General features: G+C 46.3%; 1 protein-coding gene across 1 annotated transcript in view; it reads left to right on the top strand.

Annotated features, from left to right (window-relative positions):
• The first annotated feature begins 11049 nt into the window (after positions 1–11049).
• Positions 11050–11862, top strand: part of tnfsf11 (TNF superfamily member 11) — a 66206-nt gene continuing 65393 nt past the window's right edge. Inside the window, exon 1 of the mRNA XM_078560611.1 lies at positions 11050–11193. Coding sequence (XP_078416737.1) covers positions 11050–11193 — 144 coding nt within the window. The remainder of the gene's footprint in view (positions 11194–11862) is intronic.

Raw genomic sequence — 11862 nt, 5'->3', positions numbered from 1 at the left:
GGGAATTCAGTGTAAAACAGCGAGGAGAGTGGGAGTTCAGTGTAAAACAGCGAGGAGAGTGGGAGTTCAGTGTAAAACAGTGAGGAGAGTGGGAGTTCAGTGTAAAACAGTGAGGAGAGTGGGAGTTCAGTGTAAAACAGAGAGGAGAGTGGGAATTCAGTGTAAAACAGTGAGGAGAGCTGGGAATTCAGTGTAAAACAGTGAGGAGAGTGGGAATTCAGTGTAAAACAGCGAGGAGAGTGGGAGTTCAGTGTAAAACAGTGAGGAGAGTGGGAGTTCAGTGTAAAACAGCGAGGAGAGTGGGAGTTCAGTGTAAAACAGTGAGGAGAGTGGGAGTTCAGTGTAAAACAGTGAGGAGAGTGGGAGTTCAGTGTAAAACAGAGAGGAGAGTGGGAATTCAGTGTAAAACAGTGAGGAGAGCCGGGAATTCAGTGTAAAACAGTGAGGAGAGTGGGAATTCAGTGTAAAACAGCGAGGAGAGTGGGAGTTCAGTGTAAAACAGTGAGGAGAGTGGGAGTTCAGTGTAAAACAGTGAGGAGAGCGGGAATTCAGTGTAAAACAGTGAGGAGAGTGGGAGTTCAGTGTAAAACAGCGAGGAGAGTGGGAGTTCAGTGTAAAACACCGAGGAGAGTGGGAGTTCAGTGTAAAACAGCGAGGAGAGTGGGAGTTCAGTGTAAAACAGTGAGGAGAGTGGGAGTTCAGTGTAAAACAGTGAGGAGAGTGGGAGTTCAGTGTAAAACAGAGAGGAGAGTGGGAATTCAGTGTAAAACAGTGAGGAGAGCCGGGAATTCAGTGTAAAACAGTGAGGAGAGTGGGAATTCAGTGTAAAACAGAGAGGGGAGTGGGAGTTCAGTGTAAAACAGTGAGGAGAGTGGGAGTTCAGTGTAAAACAGAGAGGAGAGTGGGAGTTCAGTGTAAAACAGTGAGGAGAGTGGGAATTCAGTGTAAAACAGAGAGGGGAGTGGGAGTTCAGTGTAAAACAGTGAGGAGAGTGGGAGTTCAGTGTAAAACAGAGAGGAGAGTGGGAGTTCAGTGTAAAACAGCGAGGAGAGTGGGAGTTCAGTGTAAAACAGTGAGGAGAGTGGGAGTTCAGTGTAAAACAGCAGGAAGTGAGCAGGAGTTTAGTTTATAACAGTGAGAAGAGATGCTGCAGATCAGATTGAAACAGCGAGGAGAGAACTGGAGCTCAGTTCAAGACAGCGAGGAGAGCCAAGAGATCAGTTTAAAATTGTGAGGAGAGAGCAGGAGTTCATAACAAAACAGCGAGGGGAGCCGGGAGATTGGTTCAAAAAAATAGAGGACAGCCATGAGTTCAGCTTCAAACAGCGAGGGGAGCCGGGAGTTCAGCTTCAAACAGCGAGGGGAGCCGGGAGTTCAGCTTCAAACAGCGAGGGGAGCCGAGAGTTCAGCTTCAAACAGCGAGGGGAGCCGGGAGTTCAGCTTCAAACAGCGAGGGGAGCCGAGAGTTCAGCTTCAAACAGCGAGGGGAGCCGAGAGTTCAGCTTCAAACAGCGAGGGGAGCCGGGAGATCAGCTTCAAACAGCGAGGGGAGCCGGGAGTTCAGCTTCAAACAGCGAGAGGAGCTGGGAGTTCAGTTTAAAGCAGTGAGGAGAGTGGGAGCTCAGTTTATAACAGCAAGGAGAGCCACGAGTTCTGCTCGACTCTCTGCTTTCTGTTCGTTAGCCACATCCTCTATCCAAGCTAATATATTACCCCTAACTCCGTGTGATCTTATCTTGTGTATTAATCTTTTGTGTGGCACCTTATCAAAGGCCTTCTGGAAGTCCAGATGTACATCTACAGGATCCCCATTATCCAATTTGCTTGTCACATCTTCAAAGAATCACAGAATCACACGGTGCAGAAGAGGCCCTTTGGCCCATCGAGTCTGCACCAACATGTGAGAAACACCTGGCCTAATGACCTAATCCCATTTACCAGCACTTGGCCCTATAGCCTTGAATGTTATGACATGCCAAGTGCTCATCCAGGTACTTTTTAAAGGATGTGAGGTAACCCGCCTCCATCACCCTCCCAGGCAGTGCATTCCAGACCGTAAAAAAGGTTTTCCTCACATCCCCCCTAAACCTCCTGCCCCTCACCTTGAACTTATGTCCCCTTGTGACTGACCCTTCAACTAAGGGGAACAGCTGCTCCCTATCCACCCTGTCCATGCCCCTCATAATCTTGTACACTTCGATCAGGTTGCCCCTCAGTCTTCTCTGCTCCAACAAAAACAACCCAAGTCTATCCAGCCTCTGTTCATAACTTAAATGTTTCATCCCAGGCAACATCCTGGTGAATCTCCTCTGCACCCCATCCAGTGCAATCACATCCTTCCTATAATGTGGTGACCAGAACTGCACACAGTACTCCAGCTGTGGCCTCACCAAGGTTCTATACAACTCCAACATGACCTCCCTACTTTTGTAATCTATGCCTCGATTGATAAAAGCAGGTGTCCCATATGCCTTTTTCACCATCCCACTAACATGCCCCTCCGCCTTCAGAGATCTATGGACACACACAATTTACCCTTCATAAAATCATGCTGACTCTGATGGATTGCACTTTGACTTTCCAAATGCCCCATTACTACTTCCTTAATAATGGATTCCAACAATTTCCCAATGACAGATGTTAAATCTGGGCCTTGTGGTCTATAGTTTCCTACTTTCTGCCTCCCTCCCCTTTTTGAATAATGGTGTTATATTAGCATTTTTCCAGAATCCAGAGAATTTTAGAATATTATAGCCAATGCATCCACTATCTCCGCTGCCACTTCCTTTAATGGGATGTAGGCCATCAGGTCCTGGGGACTTGTCACCCTTTAATCCCAATAGTTTGCTTAGTACTTTTTCTCTAGTGATGGTGATTGTTCTAAGTTCCCCCTTCTCTATACCCTCTGCACTACCTGTTACTATTGGGGTGGAACTAATGTCCTCCACTGTGAAAACTGAAGCAAAATATTGATTAAGCGTCTCTGCCATTTCTGCATTCCCCACTATTAACTCCCCAGTCTCATCCTCCAAGGGACCAACATTCACTTTAGCTACTCTCTTTCCTTTTATATACTTGTAAAAGCTTTTGCTATCAGTTTTTATGTTTTGCACTAGTTTTCTTTCATAATTTACTGTTGCTCTTTTTATTATTTTTTTAGTAACCCTTTGTTGATCTTTAAAAGTTTCCTAATCTTCCAGCCTGCCACTGACCTTTGCAATTTGGTATGCCTTAGTTTTTGCCTTTATGTTATCTTTAACTTCCTTGCTTAGCCATGAATGCTTTTTCCCCCTCTTATCATCTTTCTTCCTCTTTGGAATATATTTTACTTGGGAGGAATTGAATATCTCCTTATATATCTGCCACTGTTCATCACCTGTCCTACCTTGTAGTCTTCCTGCCCAGTCCACTAGGGCCAAATCTGCCCTCATGCCTATGTAGTTACCTTAGTTTAACTCCAGAACACTAATGTGGGACTCAAGTTTCTCACTCTCAAACTGAACTTGAAATTCCATCACTCTTCCCTCGAGGATCCTTTACTGTGAGATCATTAATTAATCCCATCTCATTACACAAAACCAAATCCAGAATAGCCTGTTCACTGGTTGGTTCCACAACATATTGCCCCAAGAAACAATCTCTAATACACACTATGAACTCTCCCTCGAGGCCATCCTTACCAATTTGATTAGTCCAGTCTATATGCATATTAAAATCACCCATGATTATTGCCATGCCTTTCTTACACGCTCCCAGTATTTTCTGGCTTATACTGTGCCCTACTGCTGAACTACTGTTTGGGGACCTATAGATTACTCCCACCAGGGACTTCTTTCCCATGCTATTTCTTATTTCTACCCAGACTGACTCTACGTCTTGCTCTCCAGTGCCTATATCATTCCTCACTATAGCACTGATCTCTTCCTTTGCTAACAAGGCTACACCGCCACCTTTCCTTTCTGCCTATCCTTCCGAAACACTTGAGTACCCTTGATTATTCAACTCTCAAACCTGTTCTCTCTGTAACCACGTCTCAGTAATCACGTAGCTTTTAGCTTTTTGTTTTTACTACCAAATCATACCTATTTATCTCCATTTGCGCTGTTAGCTCATTAGTTTTATTCTGAATGCTACGCGCATTCAGATACAAAGCCTTTAAGTTTGCCCTATTGTCAATTTTCCCTCCTCTTATATGATTCTTTGGTGCAATATGACGTTCACACACTGTCCCTTCCTTTCAGTTTTTGGGAACAACCAGCCTCGTCACTAACCTGCACTCTTACCCTCTCCTTAAACTTTGATTTTTTATATTTCCATGCAACTGAACCCTCCCTCCCCAACTATTTAGTAAGCCTCCAACTGCCTCCACAGGAACCAAAGTGAAAGAAACCCCATTTTGAATTTGTAAGGTGAAAATACTTTGCCTGGTGTCTGGTTAAGTCTATGGGTTGCTGTTGCCGTAATGGAGATTAGTTTGGAAATTTGTTAATAGTTATGATAGCAGTAATTTGTAGCCATCTGTATATATTTAACTTTTGTAAATTAGTAAAATGTTTAGTTTAGCTTAATCTTGAGAATTGGTGGTCTGATTCCTGAATTTAGAGTTGCATATCAAACATAACACTTAAAATTATAGGTTATGACAGTTGTTTAAAGCTTCCCTCAGGGATTTCTTTTAAAAAGCTCAGCTTTACCAACTGCTCAATCATAACAGATGCCCTGGAACTGAGATGACTGACCTCCAACAACCACAACCATCTTCCTTTGTGCTAGGTATGACTCCAACCAGCGGAGAGTTTTCTTTCTGATTCCCATTGACTCCAGTTTTGCTGGGGCTCCTTGATGCCACACTCGGTCAAATGCTGCCTTGACATCAATACAGTCACTCTCACCTCACCTCTGGAATTCAGCTCTTTTGTCCATGTTGAACCGAGGCTGTAATGAGGTCAGGAACTGAGTGGCTCTGGCAGAATCCAAACTGCGTCTCAGTGAGCAGGTTATTGTTAAGCATCTGTCACTTGATAGCACTGTTGGTGACCCCTTCCAGTACTTTAATGATTTGTAGAAATGTAGACATGTCAGCACATTACCGTGATGGGCACATAATGGGGCACTGGGTTTGTGGGGTACAGGCAATCATAAAAATTTTTAAGTCCTTACTGGAGGACATACATTTTATCCAAACTCCTGGAGTTGGAGGTGGTGGTTATACACCAACCAGCTCTCCCAAAACAGCATTAGCAGAATTTCATGACTGTGTAGAAAAAGTACAATTGAAAACTAGAACCGACTATGAGCCTTGACCTTCCGGATCAGGAGCTCCCTCAGGATCTTCATCATTGTAAATATTTTCAGCCATCTGCCACACTTGCATGATATTGTCTTCAGATACAGAGCAAATTACCCATGGTTCATTTGGGTTCCAAGAAAAATCTGAAATCTTAGCCGTGTGACCACCATGAATAAACAACAGCTCTGGAGGACCATCCTCTGCATCTTCAGGTGACTGTTCCTCTCCAATTTTGCTCAAATCTCATACATTCAGTCTGCGATCTGTTCCACTTAACGCCAGGATTGTTTCGAGATGAGTGGACTGCACAGGTGAGGCAGCCGTCAGTAATGAAGAACAGTGGGTGTGTGACGTCACAGGTGTAACATCATAATGGGCATCTGATGCCCCCTCCTTCACCAAACTCCAGATCTGCATGATGGAGAGTAGACTGTGGGGCTGTAATTGGCCGGGTTGGATTTATCCTGCTTTTTGTGTACAGGACATACCTGGGCAATTTGCCACATAGCCAGTAGATGCCAGTGTTGTAACTGTACTTGAACAGCTTGGTTGGGGGTGTAGCAAGTTCTGGAGCACAAATCTTCAGTACTATTGCTGGAATATTGTCAGGGCCGTATCCAGTATCCAGTGCATTCAGCCGTATCTTAATATCATGTGGTGTGAATCAAATTGGCTGAAGACTGGCTCTTGTGCTGCTGCTCCTGAAATGCCCTCCTGCACTCTTAATTGAATCAGGGTTTATCCCCTTGCTTGATGGTAATGGTAGAGTGGGGGATATGCCGGGCCATGAGGTTACAGATTGTGTTTGAGTACAATTCTGCTGCTGCTGATGTCCTACGGCACTTCATGAATGCCCAGCCTTGAGTTGCTAGATCTGTTCGAAATCTATCCCATTTAGCAGGGTGGTAGTGCCACACAACACGATGGAGGGCATCCTCAATGTGAAGACGGGACTTTGTCTCCAAAAGAATTGTGCGTTGGTCACTCCTTCCGATACTGTCATGGACAGATGCACCTGCGGCAGGCAGGTTGGTGAGGATGAGGTCAAGTATGTTTTTCTGTCTTGTTGGTTCCCTCACCACCTGCCACAGACCCAGTCTAGCAGCTATGTCCTTTAGGACTCGGCCAGCTCAGTCAGTAGTGGTGCTACCAAACCACTCGATGATGGACATTGAAGTCCCCCACTCAGAGTACATTCTGTGCCCTTGACACCCTCAGTGCTTCCCCCAAGTGGTGTTCAACTTGGGGGTGCACTGATTCATCAGCGGAGGGTGAGGGGCTCGGAGTGGTCAGTACGTGGTAATCAGCAGGCGGTTTCTTTGCCCATGTTTGACCTGATGCTATGAAACCTCATGGGGTCCAGAGTTGATGTTGAGGACTTCCAGGGATGCTCCCTCCCAACTGTATACCACTGTGCCGCCACCTCTGCTGGGTCTGTTCTGCCGGTGGATCAGGATATACCCAGGGATGGTGATGGTGGTATCTGGGACATTATCTGTAAGGTATGATTCCGTGAGGATGACTGTGTCAGGCTGTTGGTTGACTAGTCTGTGAGGCAGCTCTCCCAATTTTAGCACTAGTTCCTAGATGTTAATAAGGAGGACTCTGCAGGGTCGACAGGGCTGAGACTAACGTTGTCATTTCTGGTTCCTAGGTCGATGTCCAGTGGTCCATCCATTTTCATTTCTTATTGACTTGTTTTTAGCAGTTGGACACAACTGAGTGGCTTGCTAGGCTATTTCAGAGAGCAGTTAAAAGTCAATCACATTACTGTGGGTCTGGAGTCACATCTCAGCCAGACCAGGTAAAGATGACAGATTTCCTTCACTAAAAGACATTAGTGAACCAGATGGGTTTTTACAACAATCAGCAATGATTCTGTGTGAGTATGGCACTTAAGGGCATCTCAATGGCCCTTTCCCATTCAAAACCGACTGCACAGCACCACTGTTGTTGCTCCTGTTAACCACCGATCTGGCTACTCCACAAATCCACATAGTCCACTGTTCTGCAAAGCACTGTCTGTAGGGGAACCTGGCCTTCTAGGCTTTGAATGCACAAACCTAATTTTGATGTGGCTCCTCCTGTGACCTTCAAACTCTCCTCGCTGCCACCATGTTGTGTTTCTATGTCTACTTTATACAAACTCGCCAATCTCACACAGGGCTGGTGAACTATATGCAGGTTCGATATACTCGAAGATATGATACAGGATGGTTCAGCAGACAAGTCTCCTTTCTGAATTCAGCAACCATTACTCATGGGGACCACACAGCTGCAATTCCTACACGCACACACACTACTTGTTGCTGGTCACATGCTGCTTTACATCCTGATTACTTGCTCATTTACATATTCCCTTAAAGAGCTATCATAGAGCAAGGAAATGATGGGCCAAATGGTCTTTTTCTGTGCTGTAACCATTCTATGATTCTATGATTTATAAAGCTCTGGTTATGCATCAGTGATAGTATTGTGTTCAGTTCTGGTCACTATGCTTTAAGAAAGATGTGAGTGTCCTTTAGATGGTGCAGAAGTGATGTATCAGAATGGTTCCAGGGATGGGGTGTTTCAGCTACAAGGTTAGGTTGGAGAAAGTGGGGTTGTTCTCTTCTTCTTTTATTTGTTCATGGGATGAGTGTCGCTGGCCAGGCCAGCATTTATTGCCCATCCCTAGTTGCCCTTGAGAAGGTGGTGGTGAGCTGCCTTCTTGAACCGCTGCAGTCCATATGGTGTAGGTACACCCACAGTGCTGTTAGGAGGTGATTTCCAGGATTTTGACCCAGCGACAGTGAAGGAACAGCGATATATTTCCAAGTCAGGATGGTGAGTGACTTGGAGAGGAACTTCCAGCTGGTGGTGTTCCCATCTATCTGCTGCCCTTGTCCTTCTAGATGGTAGTGGTCATGGGTTTGGAAGGTGCTGTCTAAGGAGCCTTGGTGAATTCCTGCAGTGCATCTTGTAGATGGTACACACTGCTGCTACACACTGCTGCTACTGTGTGTCAGTGGTGGAGGGAGTGAATGTTTGTGGATGGGGTGCCAATCAAGCGGGATGCTTTGTCCTGGACGGTGTCAAGCTTTATGAGTATTTTGGGAGATGCACTCATCCAGGCAACTGGGGAGTATTCCATCACACTCTTGACTTATGCTTTGTAGATGGTGGACAAGCTTTGGGGAGTCAGGAGGTGAGTTACTCGTCGCACGATTCCTAGCCTCTGACCTGCTCTTGTAGCCACAGTATTTATATGGCTCATCCAGTTCAGTTTCTGGTCAATGGTAACCCCCAGGATGTTGATAATGGGGGATTCAGTGATGGTAATGCCATTAAACACCAAGGTGTGATGGTTAGATTCTCTCTTGTTGGAGATGACATTGCCTGGCACTCATGTGGCACGAATGTTACTTGCCACTTGTCAGCCCAAGCCTGGATATTGTCCTTACATAGAAACATGCATAGAAAATAGGAGCAGGAGTAGGCCATTCGGCCCTTCGAGCCTGCTCCACCATTCATTATGATCATGGCTGATCATCCAACTCAATAGCCTGCTCCCGCTTTCTCCCCATATCCTTTGATCCCTTTTGCCCCAAGAGTTATATCTAACAACTCCTTGAAAACATATAATGTTTTGGCCTCAATTATTTTCTGTGGTAGCGAATTCCACAGGCTCACCAATCTCTCAGTGAAGAAATTTCTCCTCATCTCAGTCTTAAATGGTCTACCCCATATCCTCAGACTGTGAACCCTGGTTCTGGACTCCCCCACCATCGGGAACATCCTTCCTGCATCTAGTCTAGTCCTGTTAGAATTTTATAGGTTTCTATGAGATCCCCCTCATTCTTCTGAACTCCAGTGAATATAATTCTAACCGACTCAATCTCTCCTCATATGTCAGTCCTGCCATCCCAGGAATCAGTCTGGTAAACCTTCGCTGCACTCCCTCTATAGCAAGAACATCCTTCCTCAGATTAGGAGACCAAAACTGCACACGATATTCCAGGTGTGGTCTCACCAAGGTCCTGTATAATTGCAGCAAGACATCCCTGCTCCTGTACTTGAATCCTCTCGCTATGAAGGCCAACATACCATTTGCCTTCTTTACCGCCTGCTGCACCTGCATGCTTACCTTCAGTGACTAGTGTACAAGGACACCCAGGTCTCGTTGCACATTCTCCTCTCTCAATTTATAGCCATTCAGATAATAATCTGCCTTCCTGTTTTTGCTACCAAAGTGGATAACCTCACATTTATCTACATTATACTGCATCTGCCATGCATTTGCCCACTTACTCAGCTTATCCAAATTACACTGAAGCATCTCTGCATCCTTCTCACAGCTCACCCTCCCACCCAGCTTTGTGTCATCTGCAAATTTGGAGATATTACATTTAGTTCCTTCATCTAAATCATTAATATATATTGTGAATAGCTGGGGTCCCAGCACCGATCCCTGCGGTACCCCACTAGTCACTGCCTGCCATTCGGAAAAAGACCCGTTTATTCCTACTCTTTGTTTCCTGTCTGCCAACCAGTTTTCTATCCATCTCAGTACACTACTCCCAATCCCATGCACTTTAATTTTACACGCTAATCTCTTATGAGGGACTTTGTCGAAAGCCTTCTGAAAGTCCAAATAAACCACATCTACTGGCTCCCCCTCATCAACTCTACTAGTTATATCCTCAAAAAATTCCAGTAGATTTGTCAAGCATGATTTCCCTTTCGTAAATCCATGCTGACTCTATCCGATTCTGCCACTGTTTTCCAAGTGCTCAGATATTAAATCTTTTATAATGGACTCTAGAATTTTCCCCACTACCGAGGTCAGGCTGACTGGTCTATAATTCCCTGTTTTCTCTCTACCTTCCTTTTTAAATAGTGTCCAGGTCTTGCTGCATTTGGACATGGGCTGCTTCAGTATCTGAGGAGTCCCGAATGGTGCTGAACATTGTGCAATCATCAGTGAATGTCCCCACTTCTGACCTTATGATGGAAGGAAGGTCATTGATGAAGCAGCTGAAGATGGTTGGGCTGAGGACACTAACCTGAGGAACTCCTGCAGTGGTGTCTGGAGCTGAGATGACTGACCTCCATTAACCACACCCTTTCTTTGTGCTAGGTATGACTTCAACCATTTGATGTTTTCCCCCTGATTTCCTTGACTCCAGTTTTGCTCGGGCTCCTTGATGCCACACTCAGTCAAATGTGGCCTTGATGTCAAGGGCAGTCACTCTCACCTCAGCCCAGGACTGTAAGGTATATGACAATCTCGCATACGCCAAGCTGTCTTTATTTTTTAAGAGCAACGTGGAGGTGGCTAACTCAGAGCGCCAGCGGGTTGCTTGGCACTGGGCTCTGGGCTCTGGGCTCTGGGCACTGGGCTCTGGGCTCTGGGCTCTGGGCACTGGGCTCTGGGCACTGGGCACTGGGCTCTGGGCACTGGGCTCTGGGCTCTGGGCTCTGGGCACTGGGCTCTGGGCTCTGGGCACTGGGCTCTGGCAGGCAGGTTGTGTGTTTGGGGGTCGGGAGGGACTCGGGTGCTGAGCTCCGTCACTGGAGAATCCGTTGTTTCAGCCTGTCTGCCCCTCTCTACAGCTGTTAGACAGACAGCCTGAGCCTGAGCTGTGTAGGCGAGAGGCTCAGTGTCTGATCAGAAAGCCGAGTGTGAGGAGGAAGGTGCTTTTGGAGGGAGTGGTCAGGGGAGCGGCTGTCACTCCTCTATCACCCGGGCTGCCTCACAGTCACTGTCTTACCCAGCCATGCCCGACACACAGCCTCAGCTGGCCAGCCGCGGCTCCCCGGCTCCCAGAGTCACCCTCCTGGCTCCCGTGCTGTGTGTCTGCCTCCTGCAACTGGCTCTTACCATCGGCTTCATCTGTTACTCCCAGAACCAGCGGCTACAGGTAAGTGTGTGACTCAGCGGAGAGCAGGCAGGCAGCTTTTCAGTATCTGACCCGGTGGCAATGTGGAACTTGCCAGCACATGATGTCGTTGAGAGAACATTGAACTGCAGAAGTAGACATGAGGAGGCAGGCTTTTCACTGGATCACAGAATACAGAGCAGAAGGAGCCCATTCAGCCCATCGAGTCTGTACTGTCTCTCTGAAAGAGCATTCTACCTAGTCCCACTCCCCTACCTTACCCCTGTAACCTTGCACATTCTGTCTTTTCAGGTAGCAATCCAATTCCCTTTTAAATACCTCAATTGAACCTACCTCCACCACCCTCTCAGGAAGTTTGCTCCAGACTCCAATCACCCTCTGGGTGAAAAACTTTTCCTCACATCACATTTACTCCTTTTGCCAATTATTTTGAATCTGTGCCCTCTAGTTCTTGATGTTATCTTGAGTGGGGACAGTTTCTCACTGTTTACCCTGTCCATAACCCTCAGGATCTTGAATACCTCTATCAAGTGTCCTCTCAGCCTTCTTTTCTCCAAGGAAAACAGTCCCAACATCTCCAGACTATCCTCAGAGCTACAGCTTTCCTTGATCATTCTTTAATGCTTCCTCTTTGATTTCCTAATTGCCTTTTAATTTCACCCCTGTACTTTCTGTACTCCTTGAGATGTT

Source organism: Cetorhinus maximus, chromosome 16 (assembly GCF_964194155.1).
Source record: "Cetorhinus maximus chromosome 16, sCetMax3.hap1.1, whole genome shotgun sequence".
Lineage (NCBI taxonomy): Eukaryota > Metazoa > Chordata > Chondrichthyes > Lamniformes > Cetorhinidae > Cetorhinus > Cetorhinus maximus.
This window is presented reverse-complemented; position numbering and strand designations above follow the sequence as displayed.